The sequence below is a fragment of the Sorex araneus genome, chromosome 6 (genome assembly GCF_027595985.1).
Source record: "Sorex araneus isolate mSorAra2 chromosome 6, mSorAra2.pri, whole genome shotgun sequence".
Classification (NCBI taxonomy): domain Eukaryota; kingdom Metazoa; phylum Chordata; class Mammalia; order Eulipotyphla; family Soricidae; genus Sorex; species Sorex araneus.
Genome location: NC_073307.1, coordinates 145,130,808 through 145,156,762, shown reverse-complemented (window position 1 = coordinate 145,156,762; position 25,955 = coordinate 145,130,808). Strand labels below are relative to the sequence as shown.

Below are 25,955 nucleotides of genomic sequence, written 5' to 3'. Positions count from 1 at the left end.
GAACATGACATTGAAGGGGTCTTAAAAATGGCGAGAGACACATCCCCTTACGGCAGAAAACCAGCTGGACGCCAAAGTTTGCTCCCTGGACAGGGAGCCAAGGTCGCTGGGGTGGTAAGGCAGTTCATTAACATCAAGGTGCCGGTAATTCAAAGTCACAAGGTTAAACATAACACCAACAAAGTGGGGGAAGATGCCAACACGGTGGATATGAGGATGGTGGGGAAAGAAACTGACAATGTGCCTGGTCTCCAGCTGTCTCGGAGGGGCACGTCTGTACAAATGAGAATGTCTGGGGGCTGGAGCAATAGCACAGCGGGTAGGGCGTTTGCCTTGCACATGGGCGACCTGGGTTTGATTCCCAGCATCCCATATAGTTCCCTGAGCACCGTTGGGTAATTCCTGAGTGCAGACTCAGGAGTAACCCCTGTGCATCATTAGGTGTGACCCAAAAAGAAAATAATAATAATAATAATAAAAAAAAGGTAAATGAGAATGTCTTAGAATTCTGAAACATACATGAAGCACATCAATCAGGGAGGAACTGGTGAGAATGTTCATTTTCTCAAAGACCAGGGACTATTCGAGAAGGGGCAAGACCCGCTAACTTTTCATTCTACTGGAAATGTGCTGAGGAAGGACTTAAACACACACACACAATATCCCACACGCAGCTTCCAAATTAGCACAGAGGGCCACGTGAAATCAAACCCGAAATAACCATCAAGAGAGGAGGAGAAAGCAGCACGGGAGTTACGAATAGTACACACTAGCACGAGAAGGGGGAGTTTTTGTGTTTTAGGAATCATAGTCAACATAAAAGGAAAGACGGGGAAGCAAAAATTTAAACATCTAGGTTTATTTGGCTTCTGAGACCAACTGAAACGTAAACAACAGAAAGGTTAAAGAACTGAAATATATATATATATATATATATATATATATATATATGCTACTAAAAACTAACGTACAGAAGTTGCTATGTTGGTCTTTACAGGAAACTTTCCTGGAGGCGCCAGGGATCTAAACAAGGTCAGCACATTCAAGCCAGCCCCTTAACCCCTGTGCTCACAGTGGCTGGGACACTGTCCCTCAAGTCTAGCTTGAATATCATACTGCAAGTCACAGGCCACCACGCCACCCCCAGGTGTACTCCTGTTGTCTTTACCGGCCTCCTTTTTGGCCTCAGAACAGGCAGCGCTTCACGCCATGTTGCTATTTATTTATCTCTCTCTTGGTTACCTCCCCTGCCCGCAGCTTAAATGTAAAGCAGCAGAAGGCAAGACTTTTGCTTGCTAGGGGTCACACCCTGCAGTGCTCAGGGATCAGTCCTGGAGGTGCTCAGGAGACCCTGTGTGGTGCCAGAAATCAAACCAGGGTCAGCCACAGGCATGGCAAGTGCCTTGACCCCTGACTCATCTCTCCAGGCCCTGGAGGGCAAGCCTTTGGGCTTGCTTTGTCGCCTGTAGCTTATCCAGCACCCAGTGGGATAACCAGCACAAGGCTAGCACTCAGTGAATAAAAGTCACATCCGGTGGCTGGGGAGACCGTGCAGACTGTAGGGCAGACATACGCTGAGCATGTGCACCTGTCCCCCAGGCCCACCGGGTGTGGCCCTGATGGCCCCGAGCAGCAGTGGCCTGCACTGAGCCTGGCCAGCTGCGAGGTCCTGCTCTGCCCCAGCACTGCTGGATGTGACCCTTATTAGAAACAAAAAGTCCCAACTTAAAAGATTTGCGATAAGGAAGGTGAACTCTTCCTATCTTTTTGGGTTTATAGTGTGTACTGCCAATCTTGCCTGATTTTCAATAATGAACATAAAACTGGACCACGTTGTAATAATTTTTCACATTTAAAAATTTTAATGTGTTCATGCTAAGGCACTTGCTTTGGACTCAGCCAACCCCACTTTGATCCCTGGCACCTTTTGGTCCCCTGAGCACCACCAGGGGTCACTCCTGAAGAGTCAGGGGATAGTCCCAAAGTACTGCAGAGGGTGACCCAACCCTCCCCATCCTAAAAAAAAGAAGAAAAAGAAAAAAGAAAAGATTGCTGATCTGAAAATGGTCGACACCACAAAGTAGTGAATCCTAAATTTTTAAAAAGTTTTTAACATGTGACCTAACATGCTTTGGTAATTTGACACTGGCAAACTATACAGCCAAACAGTCGAACCCTGGACCTCCATAATCTTCAGTTATACTTGGCATCAGATGAGCAAGGATATGAGAATACAACTTTAGTTCTTTTTCTTCCATTATGGCATTGGCAACACAACAGCCTTTGTCACTGATGGCGGCCACCCAATATAAAATTTCCTTGTATTTCATTGTAAATATCATGCAGAGAGAACTCAAAACTCCTCTCTTCAGGGCAGGGCCATATTCAAGGCAAGGAGATGACAGCATCATCTTTCTATTTCTCTAGTCCCAGTGCAGGTGGGACTGGGTGCGAGAACCAATCAGAATCACACACGTCATTCTGTGTGGACAGCCTTTTGCAGGGTCCCTTCAGATTTCACTGCCAGGACAATGGGACAATACATTTAGGACCCAAGTTTCTGTGTATGTTGTTGTGACTGATTCTATCTAACTACGGGTAACTTCCTGCTATTCTGTTCTTTTTGAAGTTCAAACCTTAACACACATCAGACTGTTAAGTTCAAGTTGATAGATTAAAAAGTCTAAACATCCTGCTTCACATTGGAGTACATTGTTTTCTCTTTCACTAGTTTTTCAGTCCGAGGGCCTGGAAACATTGACTGTTACGTCACCATCTTTACTTGAGTGTCAAAAGCTAGCCAAGCTGTGGCAGCTCAAGCAAGAGTTTGGAGGTTCTTTCTAGGGTCATCTTGGCTAGAACATGGGTGGGACAAAAGGGAAAGTGTTTCGTTTATCTGTAAGCAAAACCACACTCTCCATACTACCAACACCAATGTGTGAGACACACAATATTGCCCAAGTGATTTCATCGCTTCTGCAAAATTATATATATAAAAAAAAAAGCCATGGGTTTGGGTTTTCATAAAGTTCATTTTATTAAACTGATGTGACCATTCTTTCTTTATACTGAATTATGTTCTTCCTGCTTTGGGGGTGCTGAATTTCTTTTATGTGATTCTGTTAAGAGCAGGTGATCACACCTCAGTGTTTCCAGTTTTATTTTGTCTTTAAGCGGACGAATTAAAAGCTAGAAGCATGGAATCAACTGGGGGGGAGTGGGGAGTGGGGGCCCCAACTGGCTGTTTTGAAAACTCAGAGCCTGGGAACCACACAGCCTCGTGTGGTTCTCTCTCTCAGAAACTTCCCCCAAACTACGCTGCAGGATTAAAAAAAAAAAAAAAGTCTTAAACCAGTATAAAAAATTTAAAAAATGGCTTTAATTTCAAGCACCAAGGAATTATATTTTCAATCGACATCGTGGCTAGAGGATGTTTTCTCAAAACAAATGCCAGAGGGGTGCAGAGGGTGCAGGCTGGGGTGGGCTCTGCCTCCTCGATGCCGTCCTGGCCGCTGGCGTGGGGTGAAGCGAGAGGGGGCTACACGGGCGGCTTCTCTGGCTCCGGCTGTTCATGGGACCACGCGTGGCCACCTGGCTCAAGGCAGAGTCGGTCCATCTCACCTTCAGCAATCACACCACTGAGGCTTTCTAAAGCGGTAGACATTTCTTTCTTTATTTGGTTTTGGGTTGCGCCCAGCGGCGCTTAGGACTTCCTCCTCCTGGCTCTGCAGCCGGGGAGAACCCGCCCTCCTGGCAGGCGGGGAGGCCCGAGTAGGGGGTCCAGGAGATCGAAGCCGGGGTCTGCAAGGCAAGCGCCCTGGCCCTGGAGTACTGCTCCAGCCCGACTCACACACATTTAAGTGGAAGAAAAACACGTATGACGAAAAGCCTGTTTTACCGGGTGAGTGAAAACCCGCCCTACATTTCAGAGACCATTTTTACCTCCCTGGCTCCCACGGAGAAGGAGCCGTCTCTAGATGGACAAGCCGGGACGCAGGCACAGAAACCCCGGCGGGGAGCTGGCAAACTGCAGCTTACCCCGACCCGGGAGAATCGAGCCCCGCGAGGGGTCCCGAAGGAAGAGTGGCCGGATGTCACTTCGTTCAGTTTGCCTAGAGAGGATGCCCCTTTAGGCACTCGGGGCAGCCGGAACGGTTCATCCCTGCGTCGGGCCCCTTCCCTCTGATGGTGAGCGAGACGCCCCCCGCTTCTCCCCTTCTGCCCAGCTGTGCCTGCTCCCCACCAAGCTCTTAGAGCCACGCTGCTCTCAGCCTGGAAGCGAAACCTCAAAGGACCCCCGGAGCACGTGTGGGAAGCACCTGACAGGCACCCCTATTTTCCTACTGGCCATGGTAACGTTCAGCCCTATTAGTAACTATGAAAATGCGTGATGGAGGGATGGAGACTGGGGTGGGTGGTGGGGTGGGGGTGGGGGTGGGGGTAGGAGGGGGGGACAGGGACCGGCAGAAGCATCCGGTCACGTGCCTCTGTGCTGCGGTGGCAGCTCAGTTCTTCTTGTTTCTCTTCAGGTAGCGGGCTTTCACGGACTTGTTCAGGTCCATGGTGATCTTGAAGTACAGCCAGGAAGGCAGCACGGATATCAGGGCCCCCTGAGGAAAGACGTGAGGAGAGAGGATGGTCAGAGCTGCCAGCACTCGGCGCCGTCCTGCTCCACTCCTGTGTGGTGTGCAGGCAGACTCTGAGAGTTCTGGGCTCCACGGGCTAGGGCAGAACCCTTTCTGGGTATGGCGAGGGGCGGCAGAAACACCGTGTCTCAGGCTGCTGGGAAAGAGACCCCCTTGCTGGCCGTCACCCACCCCTGACCATGGGTGCAGCGTCCCCTGTGTTTTGCAGTGCTCCACCCGGAGGCCGCTAAGATCCTGTAAGGCCCTGCTCCTTTTTTTTCGTTTCATGTTGAGAGGGAAGGAGTTTGGGGCCATATACAGCAGCATTTAGGGGCTACTCCTGGCTCTGTGCTTAGGACCCATCCTGACGGTGCTGGGGGCTAGGGGGACCATATGTGGTGCCAGAGATTGATCCAGGGTCAGAGGGATGCCAGGCAATGGGCCTTCCCCGCTGTACCATCTCTTTGGCTGCAGAACATTTTCTTTCTTTTTTTTTTTTGGGGGGGGGGTCGGTGGGGGACACACCTGGCGATGCTCAGGGGATACTTCTGGCTCTGCACTCAGGAATGACTCCTGGTGGTGCTCAGGGGACCCTATGGGGATGCTGGGAATTGAACCCAGGTCGGCCGTGTTCAAAGCAGACGCCCTCCCCGCTGTGCTATCATTGCTCCAGCCCCCAGAACATAGTTTCTTTTCTTTTTTTTTTTTTTTTTGCTTTTTGGGTCACACCCGGCGATGCACAGGGGTCACTCCTGGCTCATGCACTCAGGAATCACCCCTGGCGGTGCTCAGGGGACCATATGGGATGCTGGGATTCGAACCCGGATTGGCCACGTGCAAGGCAAACGCCCTCCCCGCTGTGCTATCACTCCAGCCCGAACATAGTTTCTTAAACTCTGTGTAAGACCCATATGGGGTAGGGCAACTGAATGTGCGAATCATATTAATATATATGTTTAAAGAAATCTAAGGCTTCTTAATGCTTGATGTTGACTGCCTGTCTGGAATAGCTGGGTCATGCAGAAACGCTTTAGGTGACAGGGGAGTGGCTGGGGGAGAAAGTGTAGGCTCTGGGGTGGGGCACCCCTCTCCTTCGTGCTGGCCTTTCTTCTCTCGCTCTCTCTGGAGAGCCCCCATCCTCCCCAGAATCGTCCCCTCCCCCAGTGAAGCACGCAGACCAACGCCCCTACCATGAGGGAGTGGATCGGGTAGCCGTTGGTCCGGGACTGCAGGCCCACCGTCTTCATCGCAGACTTCACGTACGTCCCGGAAGAAGGCTTATCCAAAGTGGGTTTTCGGATTTTCGCTAGTTTTGTGGCCACATAGAAAGGCAGGACGCTCTAGAGAGAGAACACAGCCATGGTGAGATGGCCCGGCACAGGCTGGGAAAGGGAAGCGTGGGCCTCCCGAGAGAAGAAGGGGAAAGCTGTCATCTAAACAGTGGCATGACGGGACACAGGGCAGCAGGGAACAAACAGGGGTAAGTCACAGAAACATAATCTGTCTTCCGAGAAGCTGGGATAGATCTTCTGGGGTTTTTAAAAAGGAAGACATGAAACAAATCTAGAGAGCAGAAATTCCTGTGAGGATGGTCTTTCTACCCTGACTAAACTGCATGCATGACATAGGGTCTGTGTGTGTGAGAGAGAGAGAAAGAGAGAGAGAGAGAAAGAGAAAGAGAGAGAGAGAGAGTATGTATATGTGAGAGAGAAAGTGTGTGTGAGAGAAAGAGTGTGTGTATATGTGAGAGTATGTGAGAGAAAGTGTGTGTGTGAGAGAGAGTGAGAGTGTGTATATGTGAGAGTATGTGAGAGAAAGAGAAAGTGTGTGTGTCTGTGAGAGAGACAGAGAGAGAGACAGAAAAATAGAGAGACAAAGACAGAGACAGACTCTTTCTCTGTGTAGTATTCTACCGTGGCTAAGCTGAATGTACACAGGTAGGCGTGTCTATATTTGGTGTTGTCAGGGTATGTGTGTGTGTGTCTGTGATCAAACCCCTGGCCCCCCAGAGCGACATCATGTTCTCCACGATACGCCCGGGGAGTTCCCCCACCTGCCTCGGTCCCTCTGAACCCAGCGCTTCCGGGCGGGAGGCCGCTCCCCTCCCCGTCCTACCCGCATGAGGCCCCGAGCTGGGTGCTGGTCCCGCGCGGTCCCGAGAGCCCCAGCCGGGAGAGCTATCCCTGGCGGCCCCAGCACTGCCCATCAGGGTGCACAGCAGGCAGGAAGTCAGAGCGGCACCGGGGCACAACTTGGGAAGAAGTGTCCCCGCCGCAGCCCCCCTCCTCCACCAGATCATCAAATAAAACATTTCCCTTTCCAGCCACAGGCGACCGAGTCGCTTCCCTGTTCTCTCCCACTCTGCTTCTGCACCAGGACAGTCTTGCCACTGGGGAAGGAGGGCCGCTTCCTCTCCTCCTCCTCCTCATCTCTGTGTGGGGTGATGGTGGGACGATCTGGACGCTGCACGTGGCAGGACCGGAGCGGGATGACAGAGTGAACAGCAGCTGACGGAGGGGATGACCCCCTGGGCAACACTCTGCTTTATGCTTTGCATCCAACACACCACAAGAGGAAATCCTGAGGTCTGAGTCCCGAGGGCCAGCAGGGCCCTGGATTTGTCAGGGTCCCCTTGGGCATGACAGTCCACCCAACAGTGGATGGATCCGGCCTCCCCCAGTGCTCGAAAGGACAGGGTACGAGGGACGCGCTGTCTCTGGAGGAGCCAGGCGGCCAGGACAGAGTGAAGAGCTTGTGCTGTGGCTGAGGTGCTGGGCTCTTGACTGCGTCCCGCTCAAGTGTGAGCCCCGGAACCCAACGAAAACTCCAGCCGACCGCTGCGACTGAAACACCAGGAGCCTGAACACTATCCCACAGGCCCACACGAAGTGGCTGAGTTTCCCCGAGTACTTTCACAGCAGGCCCACTGTCATTAACGTTCAGAGAATTTAAGTGGGTATTACACTTGTCCCTTATTTAATGAGAACCTTTTTTTGGGGGTGGGAGGGAGGGGGGAGGGGAGAGAAAGAGGAGTGTGTCAATAAGTCCTTTATTTTTATTTTGTATTTGAGCTGCACCCGGAGGTGCAAAGGGCTTGGCCCAAGCTCTGTGCTCAGGGGTCACTCCTGCTGGGCTCAGGGGACCACATGGGGACTGAAAGGCAAATGCCCGATCCATTGTCCTATTGCTCTGGTCCCAGGAAACTCAAGATTCGAGCTGCTCAAGATAGAAGCAGTCTGATCATTCTACCCTCCAATTACATAATGGTAATTCTCCCTTCCTCAATAAACAGACAGCATAAGTTGGGCTATTTCGATCCTGGAACACAGAATTTCTAGGAAACTCCAGAGATCCAAGGGTGAAAACAGGTGAGGGGGCATGGCAGAAGACCAGGGAGTCACCCAGAAAGACTTCCGGGAGCGTCGGGTGGCAGATACAAAGGCAGAAGTGGGCCAGGCTGACAAACAGGCATGCAGAAGAACCAAGTTGCACTGTCCCCATGAGCCACTTGGTGGCGCTGTAAGCCAACTCATCACTCAGCCACCGTCAAAAAGTCCCAGAGAACCCCACGGGTCTGAGGACAGGAGATCCACAGGAATGCCAAGGCAAGGTGCCCCTTTCCTGGTTTCTGGTGCCCCAGAAACCTCCACGTGTTCTGCAAAGGGCACTGACTGCTTCCCCGAACAGTCCCATCAAAGCAGCCATCGGGCTCTGTGAGAGAGGACAGGCTGGGATTCGGGGACTAGAGAGGCGGAAGCAGAGTTGGCACTTGCCAGGCAGAGCGACGGGAAAGCAGAGCTGCGGGGTGGGGTCGGGAGGAGCAAAGACCTGCAGCCGGGGAGCACTCCCAGGGGACACACGGGGGGGGTCTGTGTGGTCAAACCGTGGCAGCAGTGAGACTCCTGGCAGTGCTCGGAGGACCATATGGGATGCTGGGAATTGAACCCGGGTCGGCTGCATGCAAGGCAAACACCCTCCCCGCTGTGCTATGGCTCCAGCCCCAAGTCTGAACCTATTTTAGACACCCCGGAGCTTAAGCAGAATCTCTATCGAAGCACCAGCAACTTCAAGGGCCAACTCTGTGCACCCCTGTGCTTTGTGGCCATATCCAGCAGCACTCAAGACTCACTCCTGGTGCTGTGCTCAGGGATCAGAATTTCTGGCAGTGCTCAGGGACCATCTGGGGTGCCAGGGATTGAACCAGGGTTGGATGTGTGCAGGACAAGTGCCTGCCCCGTGTACTCTTTGTACAGAATTTAAAAAGGAACGCTTCACGCCACGGGACAGTGAAGAACTCTCTCAAGTGTGGAAATGTCATGGAGGTACACCCTTCAACAGCTAAGCAGAACCGCTACAGGGTAAACGAGCCTATTTCCTTGCTACCTTATGAACACAGAATGGCTCGAGACGATCCGATTAAGTTACTTAAGTGCGACAGGAGAACTACTGCCAACGTGGGAAGGGCTTAGACTGGGGCAGCTACAGATCTACAGAAGTGGGCAGGAGTCCTCGTCTTCAGATTGAGAATTCCAAACTGAAAATAACTAGGCCTCCAGACAAAATGGAGAATATTATGTCCTCATTCAATCTATTAAAAAAAATATATTCCTCAAGGCTTGCTCTTCAAGCCCGTGTTCTCCCCTGAATACATATCGCATACCTGTCTCTGGGTCTCTGCTTGCCTGGTTCTGCACTCTGGAGGAATTTGTATTCTCTTTTGAACACGTCCTTCTGACTCCCTCCCCTCACATTTTTCTAAATAAGTTTCAATAAAAACTATCTTGCTTCACCAAAGCAAAAATCAGACACACACACACACACACTCTCTCTCTTCTCTCTCTCTCTCTGAAACAATGACATCTTGCACCTTTCTTTTCTCGTCACTGCCAGGCTTGCTTAGTGTCTGGCCACCACAGAACCCCTCAGCAGGCCTGATTCCCAGCAGGGAGGCGACACAACCTGCTGCCATGGAGTGCTGAGACTGCAGGAGGCTGCCCCGACACCCGCAAGAACAAGCGCTGAAGCGGAAGGTATGGGGGGCTGCTCTGGCAGTGAATCACGAAGGGCCGCTCTAGTGAATGATCTGAAAGACAGTGGGCCACGAGGAACTCAAGATAAGAACCTTCTAGAAGGAAAGAACCAGCAGTCCAAAGGCCGGATGAGAGCCAAGTGCTCGGGGTGTGAGGAATTTCAGGGATGGCGGAAAAACCACGAGGGCTGGAGATAACAGAGACATCAGAACAGGGAGGGTGGAGCGGCTCAGGGTTTACTCTCTGAGAGGGGCTGAGCAGCCACTGGGGGGGTTTCTGGCGGCCTGGGTCGTGCTTTCCTTAATACAGCAGCAACTCTGACCGACAGCCAAGCGGGCCAGTGGCCAACAGGCAATGAGGGGATGAGGGACATTAGTCGGGAAGATGCTAGAGTGTCCAGGCAAGAGACCAGGGGCTTTGGCGTACCATGGTGGCAGCGAAGGCCCTGAGGAATGTCTAAGAAGCGGTTATGCTGGAAGGAAATGGAAGTACCCGGGTTTCCCAGGGGACTGAGCAGGGAAGAGAAAAAGAGGCAGCTGGGCGGGAGATGGCTCAAAGGTCAGAGCACGTGCTTCATCTGAGGGAACCCATCCCTGGTCCCATCCCTGGTCCCCATAAGCTCCTTCAGAGAGAGCTCCCTCACGGAAACCTAATCGAACAAAAAACAGGCACTGTTCACGGTGCTAGGAAGATCTGAAATCAGCTTTGGAATCAGACAGCATGAATCAAATGCCAGTCTAACCACTCACTGGTTAATCTCGAGCCCAGTAACTCCCTTCTTAAATTAAATTTATTTAATAGCAAATAATAATAATGATGTTCTTCCTACCCTCTTCAATTTTTACTTAATTAAAATAACTAAAGGAAAAAAAATGCCTCACCACTGAGCAATATCCCTGGCCCTGAATAATAATAATTTAGAAATGTGGTTTTCTTTCTCTGTAATTGGGAAATATAGCCCCTTCTCCATGCAACGGAGGGTTAAATAGAGTACTAGTTAGAGAGCGTGGGGTAGTTCAGATCTGGTATACGTTAGCGAGTCTTTTCTAAGCTTAATATTTCTAAATGTTTAGGAGGGAAAAATCTGCAAGAAAGACTCGGCTGAAATGTTCCAGTTGGAGAGGCGGCAGGATGCCATTTTTCTTTGTGAGAATGACGCAGCGGCCACTCACGGGGTACGGGATTCTATCGGGGCACCTTCCCCTGGTCCCCGGACCCAAAGGCCCCTCCAGAGTTAGTGCCTGTGTGCAGTGCCGTACGGGGTCCGCCAAGGAGTCAGACAGAGAAGGGCAGGAAGGGCGGCTCCGGGGACCCTTACAGGGAGAACTCTGGTGCCACGGGGACATGCTGTCAGGTGAGGGCTCCTGGAGCTGCTCTTTCTCCAGGAAGAATGTGCCCCTGAGAAAGCCCATTACTAAAATGCTTTGTCTCGCTATATGAAGGCCCTTGGATATGTTTGTTTTTTTTCTTTTTGGGCGACACCTGGCGATGCTCAGAGGTGACTCTGGGCTCTGCACTCAGGAATTGCTCCTGGCGGTGCTCAGGGACCATATGGGATGCCGGGGATCACAGCTGGACCGGCCTGTGTGTGAGGCAGGCGCCCTGCTCGCTGTGCCATCGCTCCGGCCCTGGCACTAGTGCGGACAGCTGAGGGCTGTCAGGCCTTTGGCGGGAGACTGTGGCCCTTCCCCTTCTGAGGGTCACTGGCCCTCAGCAGTACGCACTGCCCATGAAGGACAGTCGGGGCTCTCAGCCCGTGAGGCTGTGAGCCCCCTGACCCCTTGCTTTCTCCCCCTCTTATTTCTTTTTTCCGAATCCTTCATGGATTCAGAGCTGCTCACCGGGGCTGGTCCCCGGCAGTCGCCGAGCTGGAAAAGACCATCACTGACAACAGAGGGTCACCTGGCTGGAAGGGTCCTGAGGCCAGCGACCCAGGCAGGGTTGATTTTACTACTGTGAGGCCAGTGTGTCGCCGTTGTCACTGACCGGGTAAGACCACTTCCGAGAACACTCTTCTCTCACTCCGCACTTCTGCCGAGGCCCCGTGCACTACAGGCACTCGCCGCTACCTTCCTATGGCCACGGGCGAGTGCTAAGAATGAACGGAGAGTTCCATCTCACTTCTGAGCACCGAGATCTCTCTGGCTCTGTGAAGGCAAATAGATCTGCATGATTTCCTAAGCAATATTTTAACCAAAAAAAAAAAAGTGCTCAGGAGTTACTCTTGGCTCTGCACTGGGAGGAACATACGGGATGCCGGGGATCGAACCCACTGGCAGCGTGCAAGGTTAAGTGCCATCCCCGCTGCACTATTGTTCCAGCCTCTGTTGTAACAGAACAGGACAGAAGACGTATCCCCTTAAATCCGGGGAGGAGTTGGCTTTTCTTCTTCTTCTCATTCCCATTTGTCTCATGTTCCTGAAATGGAGGTGAGGAGAGGGGAAAGGGGTGCAGGGGTCACACCCAACAATATTTAATATGCTGGTGCTGGCCTGGGGGTCCCAGCAACACTGTATTGCCCAGACCCAGTGATGCTCAAGGGCCCATCAGAACTATACCCGGGGGGAATATACTCCGGAGAGGCAAAAAGATATAGCCAAAATGACATCTGCACATGTATGTTCATCGCAGCACTGTTTACGATAGCCAAAATCTGGAAAAAACCCGAATGCCCAAGAACAGATGATTGGCTAAAGAAACTTTGGTACATCTACACAATGGAATACTATGCAGCTGTTAGAACTTTGCATCCAAGTGGATCAACATGGAGAGTATCATGCTAAGTGAAATGAGTCAGAAAGAGAGAGACAGACATAGAAGAATTGTACTCATCTGGGGAATATAAAACAACAGAATGGAGGACTAACACCCAAGAATAGCAGAAATAAGTACCAGATTTGCTCCATGGCTTGGAGACCAGCCTCACATGCTGGGAGAAATGTCAGCTCAGATAGAGAAGGGAATACCAAGCAAAAATGTGGTGGGAGGACCCGTTCGGGATAGGAGAGGCATGCACGGAGCAGACTATAGACCAAACACATTGGCCACCCAAGACCTCCATTACTAACCACGATGCCCAAAAGGAGAGAGGGAACAGAGGGGAATGCTCTGCCAAAGAGGCGGGGTGGGGAGGGGGATGGGGTGGGAGTGGGTGGGAGGGAGGGATGATGGGGTCATCAGTGGAGAATGGGCACTGGTGGAGGGATAGATACTCAAGCTGTATGTGACTGAAACACAAGCCCGAGAATCCGATATGTAAACCTGCATCTGTACCCCCATGGTGATTCAATACAAAAAAAAAAAGCAATGAGAAGAACAGCAAAAAAAAAAAAAAAAAAATTCTCCAGAGTTGGCGCGACAGGATAAGGCGCTTGCCTGGCACGCGGCTGACTGGGTTCGATCCCCAGCACCAGGAATGGTTCCCTGGGCTCTGCTGAAAGTGATCCCTGAGTGCAGAGCCCGGAGTAAGCCCGGAGTACAGTCCGGGTGACACAAAAACAAAAGCAAACAACAAACGGAGAGTTCCGGGAGTGATGGGCGAGGGCATCATCCCTGGCATCCGCGCGCAGGGGGTCCCGGCCCCCGGGAGCAGCCAGGAGCAGGCCCACCAGCCAGCCAGGGGGATGACTGAAGGCTTCCCCCTCTCCAAGAACTGCACGAGGTTTTAATTACAGCGCAGCGAGAAGAACACACAGTCCTTAACCACAGCAGAGCACACTTTTGATAAGGTTTAGTCCAGAATGTTCTTCTTACCCTCTACTCAAATATTAAGACAGAATCTGTCGAGCCCCAAATCCCCCTCCAGGGCTTTCGGAAGACTTGTCGCTAGGCTCTATTTGTATTTCCAGGAAACGCTTATGTAACGGCAAGTCAGAGCTCATGGAGGAAACTTTAAAGGCTCTTACAAAATTACAGGGAAGAAGCTGTGGAGGCAAAGACGGAGTGAAGAAAATGTCAGTGAGAGAAGCACGGAAAACAACCTCCAAACTGGAAAACACACCTTCTTCTCTCAAAAAGGCAATCTCATAAACATTCACGTGGGTCAAGCCCCCCAGCCCCCTCACCACCAAATCAACTCGCCTTCTGCAGACAGGAGGACACTGAAGTTTGGTAAGGCAGAAAGGGGCCAGAAGCTCTCTAGACACAGGCTTAGAATGCCAGCCCGGGAAGCGTCTGGGAGGGACATAGGCAGCTCAACAGGCACTGGAGGGGCGGGTGATGGTACAGTGGGTGGGTGGGGCACTTGCCTGGCATGCAGCCACCTGGCTTCGAACCCTGGCATCCCATGTGGTTCCCTGAGCACCGCCAGGAGCCAGGAGTGATCACTGAGCACAGAGCTAGGAGTAAGCCCTGAGCGCTGCTGGATTGGCCCAGAAACAAAACAAAACAAAACAAAACAACAACAACAACAAAAACAAAGGCACTGGAAATAAATATCTAGGGGCAAGGCGGGACCAAGCATGACAAACAACAAATACCGACTCACACCATCTTTATGTGATCATTTTTTTTTTTCTTTTTGGGTCACACCTGGCTCTGCACTCAGGAATCACCCCTGGTGGTGCTCAGGGGACCATATGGGATGCTGGGAATCGAACCCGGGTTGGCCATGTGCAAGGCAAATGCCCTCCCCACTGTGCTATCGCTCCAGCCCCATGTGATCATTTTTTTTTAAGTGAAATGAAAGAAACGATACATTATTTCATAGAATTTTAACAAACAAGATCATAACACTGGGTCTAAAAAAAAACTACTCCCTCAACTCTACACTATTATTATTATTATCAGTATTATTACTACTAGACACGGGCTTAAAATGCCAGCCCATGAAGCGTCCAGGAGGAATCATTTGGGGCTCTAGCAAGTGAAAAGTAAGATACGAGGCTCAAAGTGCTGAATGCTACACGGCACAGTGGGGGTGTGAGGAGGTGCGGACACTTAGCTGACACACACTCCACTCACCTGCATAGCAGGAAAGGGGCAAGAACAGCTTCGGGCCAGACAGAGAGCACGGCAGCCACGGCGCGGGCCTTGCGCGTGGCCAACTTGGACTGCATTGCTGGCACCATATATGGCCCCCTGGGCACGGCCAGGAGTGATCCCCGCGTGCAGAGCCAGGACTCTCCATAAACATTACTCAGAGTAAGGGCCGGAGAGAGAGTCTAGCGGGGAGGGGGGGATCCCCTTCCTTGAAAGCAGCATTACCAGGCGGCCAAAGAATTTCCCTTCAGAGTACACGTCACAAAGCACGGAAAGCACGGTGTCCCTACACTGAGCAGGCCACACGGCCAGGAGGTGGAAGCAACCCAAGTGCCCGTTGCCGGGATGGCTGGACACACACGATGCGCACACACGCGCAGTGGGACTTCTCCCAGCCTTCAGAAGGCAGGCGAGCCTTGTGCGGCCACAAGACCGACGAACCAGGAGACAACAGGACAAGCGCAGTAAGCTGCTCCCAGAAAAGAGGGAAGGTGACCTGACTCCGTCTCGGGAGGTGTCTGGGTGGCCGAATCCGCCCGGCCGAAAGCGGAAGGGTGGCCGTCTGGGCAGGGCTGGAGCAAACGGAGAGCGCTTGCTTAATGGGTTGGGAGTCAAAGTTTCAGAAGAGGAAGTTCCAGTGATGGGTGGCACTGAAGTGGAGTGAATTAATGCCACCGAATGAACGCCTGGAAAGGATTTGCGTGGCCACCTTCACCTTACCACTATCAAGCCTGACAGGCGAGGGCGCGGCCTCCATCAGCCTGGCCGTGGTTGAGGTCTGCCCGGCACAGCTCTGCCCCTCTGCTGGACGGCAGCGGTGGGGAACGTGGTGGTCCCAGCACACCCGCCAGAGCCAGGAGGGGAGCGATGGTGGCTGGTGATGACCACTGACGCCGACGGTGACGGGAATGGGCAAGCACCTCCAATAATTACGTCTCAACTATCCCCCCCCCCAGCCCCTGCCTTCACTCTGCTCGAGGTACCTCTCCTGACCGTGAGTCCTGCCGGATCCCCGGCTTAAGTGCCCAGGAGGAAAAGGAAGCAGGACTCGAACGGTGGACTAACGTGACATTCACTGACTGGGGAAGGTGATTTTCTTCCGTTGCCAAGACAGCAGTGTTGCTGTGGAAACCACACAAAAACAGGGACACTTAGCCGACACACACTCCACTCACCTGCACATAGATACCCTTGTTCTTATACTCTTCATGGAGGCACTGAGAGAAGAAATCGACGAAAGCCTGGAGGCGGGGGAGGGAGAAGGAAACACACAGGACATTAATCTTCCTGATCGGTAGCCATAGAAACAAATAATAACCATCTAGCCAGAACACACGACAGTGTCTAATCACTCTTTGGGCTTCAAATGCTGGGAAAAAAAAAAAAGGAAAAGAGGACTATTAAAAAAAAAAATACCCAAATACCTCTGCTTCTTTCGATGACCAGCAAATTACATATTTCCTTAACCACATTTCAGTTCTGGATCAAATGTGGATTGAACTGGGAAAAGGCTCTTCTTTTCTGGTCATCTGAAATTCTTTTCCCCTCAGAAAATTGCTTTCCAAGAAACTGTTTCATTATGTCACAAAGGATTCATTCCTTCTCCCCACTTGCCACTCAAACAGAAACCCGCGATGAGTTCTGTGGAACTCTGTTCTGTGGGGATTTCGCTGTCAGGGAGGAGAAGAAAAGAGTAAGCACCCTCAGGAGCCTCCGCCACGGCGAGATCCAAGGCGAGGCCGACGAGACTGTGACAGGACGCCTTCGCCGAAAGTGACTTTAGGGCGAGGATCATTTTTCCAAAGATGAACCCAAGCTCAGATCCCCAAGTCCCAAGTCCTGACAATGCCCCCGAGGGGCCCCTTAATAAGTCTGCTGTCCTGGGAACAGAACAGGGAAGAAGCTGGAGTTCACCAATCCCTTCAAAAGCTCGGTGCTCCTTTGAAATGGGCCTGCCGTACGTTCCAGAACCTGGCACCGACAGAAGGCTTGTGGGACACCGGTTTCTCCCAAAGACGAGGTCACTGTCCATACGTCTTCCCAGTGGGCAGAATCAAGGGAAAAACAAGAAGGCGGGGCGTGGTGGAGGTAGGGGTATATATGACCTTCTTTTTCTAACATCCTGCAACGTTTTACTCATTTGCTTGTTTTCCCCTAAAAGAGTATTGGATCTCAGTATCACAAGGGTAGCTATCATTTTATTTTATTTTATTTTATTTTTGCTTTTTGGGTCACACCCGGCAATGCACAGGGGTTCCTCCTGGCTCTGCACTCAGGACTCACTCCTGGCGGTGCTTGGGGGACCAGATGGGATGCTGGGAATTAAACCTGGGTCGGCTGCGTGCAAGGCAAACGCCCTACCCGCTGTGCTATTGTCCCAGACCCGGGTGGCTATCACTTTGGAAATGTACTCTGTGCCACGATGATATGTATGAAGATGGGGCCAGCAGATTAGCAGGCTAGTAACAGGAAATGGAGGGGTCAGAGCGATAGCACAGCGGGTAGGGCATTTGCCTTGCATGTGGCCAACCCAGGTTCAATTCCGGGCATCCCATATGGTTCCCCAGCATTGCCAGGAGTGACTTCTGAGTACAGAGCCAGGGGAGTAACCCCTGAGCATCGCCAGGTGTGACCCCTCCCAAAAAACAGAAAAATACCCCCCCCAAAAAACAAAAAAACAATCCTCTCTCTCTCCAAATAACAGAAAATGTCAGCAACCTACGATATAAAGAGGTGAACAGCAATGACACAGAAAAACTATGACATCCTACTGCAAGTTGTGAAATATTCTAAAGGTCTGTTGAGTTCTGGCAAATGTGGCCAAATAGCGGGTGTCCTCTGTTTACATGCGATATGTGTATGTTTATTCTGTTATGTGGGACAAAAGCAGCCACCTGTTGATCTTGGGAGCTGCTGTCTGCAAGGCTTATGCCAACCAGTTCCAGCTGCCAATGTCCCTTTCTTCCCAGTCCATTTGGGAACCGCCAAGAACAGACCTTCAGGGTTGTTCTAGGCTCAGCTCTCAGACGGAAGACTGTTCCTCTTTCTTAGGCTGACGTGATTTACCAAAAAATGCCTCACCTTGGTTGCAGAGTAGATGGTCAGCATTGGGACGGGGTACATGCCACTGGCAGAGGAAATGTTCAGAATCACGCCCTTCGATCTGAAAAAGAGGGAGAGAAATCTACTTAAACGCACGGCTCCTGAGGAAGCGTTCTCCGCAAGGGAATGACCGCAGAGGCCGGACGCTCGCCTTGCCGACCTGGGTTCAACCCTCGATATCCCAGGGGGCGTCCCCTGAGGTCACCAGGAGTGATTCCTGAGCCCAGAGCACCATGGGGTCTGACTCCAAAACCAAGAGAGAAACAAATGAGAGAGGGAGAGAAACTTAGCTTTTCCTACCACACATTTTTCCCTGCCCTCGTTGGCAAGTGGCACGTGACCAGCCGCCAGGGGAACTTGCTTGACTCCCAGAGCTTTGCACCGAGACGGGGATGGAGCCGGAGTTCCTGCTGTGTGCTCCAGCCCCCGGAGCCGTCTCCCTAGCCCCCAAATAAGTGGCCTTTGATCTCAGAGCAAATCCCACTTGAGTGGAAGTTAAAGAGAAATCCTGCGTCTCCACTGCCAGTCCTGAAGCCCTCCCCTCGCCTGGAGCCACATGCCCGTAGGGGCCGGGTAGCGTTCACCTTCTCATAAAATCAGGGATTGCGTGTCCCTCGTTTATTGAGAGCAGGGGAAGACAGAGTCAGGCTGAGAGGCAGCTGCCAAAGTTTCTCACAGAGGCCAGCTCATCGCACCAGCGTCAGCTCATTGCACCCTGTCTCTGTTACGCAGGTTTGCTTGGGTGGGGGCTAGGGGGGAGGGGCATCCCTGAACAAAAAGATGACATATTTTATTCGATTCCGTGTAGATGAAATAAAATGAAAAGGTTTCCTGAAAGGAAAGTCGAATGTTATTAAACACATTTATAAAGAAATAATAAATCTTGGCTTCCTCAAAAGTGAACCTCTGAATGCTTTACTCGCCAAAGCAATGAATTCAACATGGGGAAACTCACTTCACTGTATCACTGTCATCCCGTTGCTCATCGATTTGTTCGAGCGGGCACCAGTAACGTCTCCATTGTGAGACTTGTTGTTACTGTTTTTGGCATATCGAATACGCCACGGGGAGCTTGCCAGGTTCTGCCATGTGGTGGGCGGGATACTCTCGGTAGCTCAAGAGGGGCGGAGGAACCGAACCCGGTCAGCCACGTGCAAGGCAAACGCCCTACCTGCTGTGCTAAACTCACAGAAAATAAAAACTTCTGGGAGGGAGCAAAAAAAAAAAAAAAGAGGGGCTGGAGTGATTGATAGCACAGCAGGCAGGGCCTTTGCCTTGCACACTGCCGACCTGAGTTCGATTCCCAGCATCCCATATGATCCCCTGAGCACCGCCAGGAGTAATTCTTGAGTGCAAAGCCAGGAATAACCCCTGTGCATTGCTGGGTGTGACCCAAAAAGCAAAAAAGAAAAAAAAAAAAGGAGAAAGAAGGAAAGAGGAAAGAGAAAAACTTCTTCCCTATTTTCACCATTAATCCAGATCAATGGCCAAGTACACGTCACAACTCTGCAGACACGCTCCTTTAATTGTTTACTCCTTGCAGCATCTAAGGTTGATTTTTTCCCCCCTCAAATATTCTAGTCTATTAGAAAATTTCTAGAACTTGTTTCAATTCAGAACCAAGAGGACTTTACTTAAAACACAGGATTTACACTCCAAAACGCATGAAAATAAATTCAAGCATAAAGCGAGAATGCACTGGCTCTTAAGGAAAGAAGATAATAGCATTTAAAACTGCACCAAGGACAGGAAAGAAAAACACCTTTCTATAAACTGCTGGGGAAAAAAGAAGCTCATAGATTCATCAGTCTGGCACAAACCTTCCCCTCTCCCCTCCTCCCCGCACCCACCAAATTGCATATAATTCTCTTCCTCCTCTCCAAGGATAATCACATTCAGCTTAGTTCTGTCTGAATCATACACAACACACGGGTCTCGCCTTCTAATCCTTGTACTGTACACTGTATCTGGTTTTTCTGCAGGGATGAGGGCGAACATCTGGGGCTGCAGGGCACAAAGGACTCGTCTTTAAAATCAACGACCTTGCCGAGCTCTAATCCTCCATCTAAGCAGACTCGGTGACGTCAAAGCCAGTTTCCATGGCACAGCCGACTCCTGACAACTCCGTTCTACCGAGCAGAAGGACAAAATGGGCTGCGCTTAATTGCACACAGAAACAAACATAAAACCAAACCTGGTTAATCTCTCATTTTCCGGGGACCTGGGGAACAATTCTGAGACTGGAAGGTACATTAAGAATATCTGCAGAAGTTCCATAATGAAGACTCATGTTGCTCATACTTTAGCGCGCCTCTAGTTTGTTATGACAAATGCCCAAATAAACAAGTGCTATTTTCTGCGATACAACGTTCTTAATTCATCTCGCAGATGACTTGCTAACAGCCAAACAAGTGGTACAAATTATTCAGTCGCTCCTAGAACCCAAACACTGCAGAAACAAAGAAAACAATGTCGCTGATAAGGAAACACCTTTTTACATAAACACGGCTAATTACTAGTCTCCCATCAGCCAGAGCTTAAACTCACCCAACCCTAGACAAGGCGGTACTTTGCATTTCTAGCTCTCTCCAAACTCTGCTTTCTAGTAGAATTCTCTCTGACCTGTGCAATTCCCAATTGGAAGACTCTCCTTCCGGTCATTCTGAACTGGAAAATATTTGGGGAAAAAAAAAATTTTCCCCCTTGTCTTTCTTTTCAGGTAAACACCCCCGGAATATAGTCTGGCTGGCACCCTTGTGCACAGCCCTGTAAGAACACCACTGTCCTAGAGAAAGGGAGCGGGGAGTCACCGGTGCCTGCCTGGCCCGGGCCCCTCACCACCACCACACCCAGGGTCAGGCCTGGAGGCCTCTGAATGGCAGCTAAGGGAGACTGAGGCACTCCTCCTCGGGCCCTTTCTTACCACGGAACAGTGTCCTCCTGGAGTCACTGCTTTAACACAGAAGAGGCTGAGCCATATTGAAATAGATATCATCCTCCCTCTGTCTCCCAAACACTAGCCCCCTCCCCTCTGCCCCCCCCACCAAAAAAAAAAAAGATCAAAACAGAGTGTTGCAGAGTCAGGCAACAATCCTGAGACACAGACATGGGGTATGTAATTAGAACCAGGCATTCGAACACATGACAGGGCTTACGGATGCAGCAGAGACTGCATTGTGGGGGAAAGTTTGCAAACATTTGCCACTGCCTGCCCCGAAGCATCATAACATGTCATAATTCCACCTTAAGCAATACAGTATGAAAGAGGCTATTTTTAGCTTTCCCACGGTTGTTATGGCAACCACCTTCTGGCTCCAGCTGTACACAATGTTTATAATTCTAGGGAAGTGGGGGAAAGCAAGTTTTGCCCGCTAATGTAATTATGTGCTTTCTACCTCTATGGTAATAATACCTTAGTTTGATTAGAGATACTTGTTGAGCGATAGCCAGTTAGCCCAAGGCTGCGGGCGGGCGGGGCCGGGCTGAGAATCTCAGACATCCTGGGGAGAATTGGGGAGAGGCCGAGCTGCCCACACAAAGGCTCTTTAAGGAAGGACACAGACAGGAGGAAACCAGCCACCGTCAAGGCTGGCGAAGGGTGGTTTAGGGGGCAGGCCGCAGGCAAGCCGGGTGGAAGGGGTGATAAACACAGTGTATATGTAACAAGGTGTAATAAACACAGAGTATACACAACAATGTATAATAAACACAGTGTATACTAACAAGGTGTAATAAACATAGAGAATACATAACAATGTATAATAAACACAGTGTACTGGTATCAGGTGCAACAAACACACAAGAGCATACTTTAACAGGTGTGATAAACACATAGAGTATACCGGGACTTAGGAGGTGTGAGCCAGAAGGCCTTTCGAGGATCTGTTTTTTTTCCCTTCTGGTTTTGGGAGAGCACCCAGGGGTGCTTGGGGCTGCCTCCTGGCTCTGCACTCAGGGATCACCCCTGGCCAGGCTGCGGACACCAAATGGGGTGCAGAGGTTTCAAACGGGCCGGCTGCACGCAAGGCCAGGCCCTCCCCACTGGGCTACCCCTCCGGTCCATCCGTGTTCTCCTCTCTGCAAATCTTACAGACGGACCGTCGGGTTTTACAAGGAACTGTCGTCTTCTCATCCCTTCGGAACACACCGAATTCCTCATGCAAACCTTTCTGCTGGGCTTTGGCTGGGGAAAGCCCCCCTGGCTTGGGCTGCGGGGAGAAGGTTTTCCCGGGAATATCCCAGGAACTCTCTCCGCCCCCTCAGAATAGCAGGCAACTGAGTTAGTGACGGTGACTCAGGCAGACTTTTTAATCCCGATCTAAAGGAACCCCCACAACCCTGGAGAGAGAAATAAAAAGGGAATCGAGTGCAAAAGGCCTCCACCACGGATGACTCACGCGCCTCCGTGTGACTGGCCGCACACGTGACTCTGCCACGGAGATGTGGAGGCTAGGTTCATTAGTCACTGTAATGAATCTTGCCAAGGAAGGATTCTCCCTATAAATAGTCATGAGCGTGTGAGCTTGTGACTCACCTTTCTACCATGCCAGGCAGCACCAACTGTGTCATCTGCAAGAGAAAAACAAAACATGGGTGACGGCTCAGGATGCTGGCTGCAGACAGCAGAAGCCACCCCACGACCAAGGGTGACCGGGAAACCACCCGCTGCCCAGGGGGGATGGACGCAAGACCGTTGGGACCCTTCGGCTGTGTCAAGGGCGCAGAGAAAGGAATTCCAGGAAGCTCCTGGGGCTAACGAGGAATCCTTGAGTGAGCATGGACAAAATCGGGCTGGCCCGAAAGGGAACACTGGTAGGCAGAACCTGAGGAACTAAGCATTTAGAAGGTGGCTCTGGTTGTTCGAAATGTGAGCGCAGGACAGGACAGACGTCACCACAGGGAATTATCTGCCTGCAAAGATGACTTTAAACTTTCTCCAGCGATCTTTTCCTGTCGTAGGAGCCCCCGGAGAACCCCACACTTAAGTACTGTGCTGGCAAATGCTAGGTGTACCTATACATCCTCACAGCTGCTACGCCAGCAGGAGAAATGGATTTCTCTTGTTGACATAGACGTTTGTGAGGAAAATGCCTTTAAAGTAAGGTTACCCAGGAGCTCCAGAAACTAACAAGGGGGAAAAAAAAAACAAACCACAGAACACCTTTGCTTTTAAAGGGCATCATAATTTTTTTATTTTTTTGCTTTTTGCGTCACACCCAGCGATGCTCAGGGGTTACTCCTGGCTTTGCACTCAGGAATTACTCCTGGCGGTGCTTGGGGGACCATATGGGATGCCGGAGATCGAACCCGGGTCGGCCGCATGCAAGGCAAACGCCCTACCTGCTGTGCTATCGCTCCGGCCCAGGGCATCATAATTTTCGACTAAACAGAGATTAAACAATGAGACACTACTTTCTAGACACTCCCATAAAATATTGCAAATTTTTATAGAGTTCAGACACACACCCTAGTTAAATACTGAAGTTTGAACAGGAACTCTTAGGGCCAGAAAGCAGGGCCGTGTTGCGGCATTTGCCTTGGATGGCACTGACACCCGCCCCCACCCCCTCTTTTGGAACCCCCGTCTACTGCCAGGGCTCACACCCAAGGACCGAGCCCAGAACAGTTTCTGAGCACAGCCCCAAAAGGAACCCAGGAACTCTTTTGGCTTTTAGCCACACCCAGTGGTGCTCTGGTCTTATTCTGGTGCTCTGGTTCTGTGCTCAGGGATTGCTCATGGCAGTTTTGAGGGGAGGGGGAGGACACACGCAGAGCCAGGGGACGGAACAGGGGCCAGCAGCATGCGAGGTGAGCACTTTAACCCCTGTACTATCTCTCTGGCCTAAAGAACAGGAATTCTTGGCTCCTTAATCTCATCGATTCTCTAAGAATTGGAGGGGGCATGTTTGGGGTTTTTTTTCCCCCTCCTCCTTTCAAGGGAACTTCTGTGTTAATACGTCAACTTCCCTCTTACTAGGAAGGACCGAGTTACAGAGCCAAAAGCACTGTGAGAGAGATGTAAAAGGTCTGGGGGAGTAGGAGGCTGGAAGGCGGGTCTCTATCCAGCTGACACTCCCGCTGCTACGTGTGAAGAAAGGATGTTAACGGGGCAGTATACAGAGGGGCGAGGGGCTTGCCAGATCCCGCTTGGATCCCCGCATGCGGGAAATCCCAGTCTAGTCTCCTGAGCACCAGCAGGAACACGCAGAGCCAGGAGTAAGCCCTGAGCACAGCTTTGTGTGTGGCCCGGTGCTCCTTGCCCAAGTGAAAATAAAAGTAGAGCTGAGAATACATGTATATACATGGCATAGGAACATAAATGTGGTGGAGGGAGCAGAGGGTTCACCATCTATAGTTCACCCAGACCTGCATTGTTCTGGTTATTATAATAATAATAATAATAATAATAATAATAATAATAATAATAATAATAAAAAGCAGGATCCCTAAGATATAGGGAACTACTGGGGCTGGAGCGATAGCACAGCGGGTAGGGCGTTTGCCTTGCATGCGGTCGACCCGGGTTCGATTTCCAGCATCCTATGTGGTCCCCTGAGCACCGCCAGGAGTGATTCCTGAGTGCAGAGCCGGGAGTAACCCCTGTGCATCGCCAGGTGTGACCCAAAAAAAGCAAAAAAAAAAAAAAAAAAAGATATAGGGAACTACTCTGCTGGAATCTTGATTATCTTGCTATTTTATCTGCGAGAAATAAATTTCAATCTCAGCCAAACCCAGATTCTAACGTAATTGACCATTTGTGTTGATAAAGGTCAACCGATGTTAACATTCTAAGTCTTAAAAAAAGAAAACAATCCCCGGAGCAAACTCAATCAGAAATGACGCTGCTGGCCGAGTGGCCTCGGTATTCCCCAGTTTTAAAAACGCAGCCTGGTTTCTGCTCTTTGCCTCCGTTCCTGCCTGACCCAAATTCAGAATGTTCCCACTGGATCGCAAACCAAATTGTATGGGACTGAATCAAAGGAAAGGCAGATTCCAGAGCTTACCTCTCAACACAGCCACTCCTTTCCAGATTAAACAATAATGACTGCAGATGTATTTATAAGGTTTGTCTTTTCTGAGGCGCACACAAGCCAACGCTCCGCAGGCAGCCGCGAGTGCTTACAGCAAGCAGGGGACCTAGCCAGGGGCTCTCAGTTCCAGCCCCGGCCCGTCCCGACCAGTGGGATGGAGGTTAGTGCCTCCCCCACCCCTCTACAGAGTCCTGGTGTAATGAACGAAGAAGAAGCCATTGCTCTGAACTGCCGAGAAGAGCACACACGTTGGGTGGAGACACAGTGCGGTGGGTAGGGCACCTGCCTTGCATGCGGCCGGCCTGAATCCCCGGCACCCCAGGGGGCCCCCAAGCCCTGCCAGGAGTGATCCCTGAGCACAGAGCCAACAGGAAGCTCTGAGCACGGCTAGGTGTGGTCGCCAAACCAAAAAGAACAACAACAAGAAAATGTGGGTGTGTGTGGGGGGAGAGAATAGAAAAAGAAAAGAACAAAGAACAATGAGGGGCAATGGAAGCATCCAGAAGAGCCGGGGAGTTGTGTCGGCATGCATGAGGTGGCTAGGCCTCTGCTGGGAAAGCGGAGAGTCCATGATACGTGCTGAGGCCATGCAGTTCAACTCCGTCTAGTTCCATCAATATTTAACAATATTTCAGCTAGTTCTTCCTTGGGGGAATCGAATTGTTTCTATTGCATTTTGTATAGTCTGAGGCTTGAACCCAGAGCACAGCACGTGCAAAGCAGGTTCTCCACCACTGTACCGCAGCCCTGGCCCCTGGAATCGTTCTAATTCCCTAACTGTTAAAAATGAAAACAAAGAAACACCAAACCTGATTTTTATCCTTAAAAATGGGCAAATGTTAGGACTGGAGTGATAGCACAGCGGGTAGAACATTTGCCTTGTAAGCGGCCGACCCGGGTTCGATTCCCAGCATCCCATATGGTTCCCTGAGCACCGCCAGGAGTAATTCCTGAGTGCAGAGCCAGGAGTGATCCCTGTGCATCACCAGGTGTGACCCAAAAAGAAAAAAAAAAAAGAAAAAAAAAAGGCAAATGTTATGAACTGTAAGTGATCCCTCAATAAAGCTGGTTTTTAAAAACATTGTAATAATTTTCCGGACAGGAAAGAACGAAAACCACAATATCCCATCTGATGCTACTTGATCAAACCCAAGAGATAAGACACCATTCTGTTTATCTCAAAGTTG

General features: G+C 50.8%; 1 protein-coding gene across 1 annotated transcript in view; it reads right to left on the bottom strand.

Moving 5' to 3' along the window:
- Positions 1-3,012: 3,012 nt before the first annotated feature.
- HSD17B12 (hydroxysteroid 17-beta dehydrogenase 12) overlaps positions 3,013-25,955 on the bottom strand; it is a 133,930-nt gene continuing 110,987 nt past the window's right edge. The window contains exons 7-11 of the mRNA XM_004607921.2: positions 22,272-22,306; positions 17,717-17,798; positions 15,811-15,876; positions 5,816-5,965; positions 3,013-4,610 (exon numbers count right to left, since the gene is read on the bottom strand). Of these exons, the coding sequence (XP_004607978.1) occupies positions 4,506-4,610; positions 5,816-5,965; positions 15,811-15,876; positions 17,717-17,798; positions 22,272-22,306 (438 nt within the window). The 3' untranslated portion in view covers positions 3,013-4,505. The remainder of the gene's footprint in view (positions 4,611-5,815; positions 5,966-15,810; positions 15,877-17,716; positions 17,799-22,271; positions 22,307-25,955) is intronic.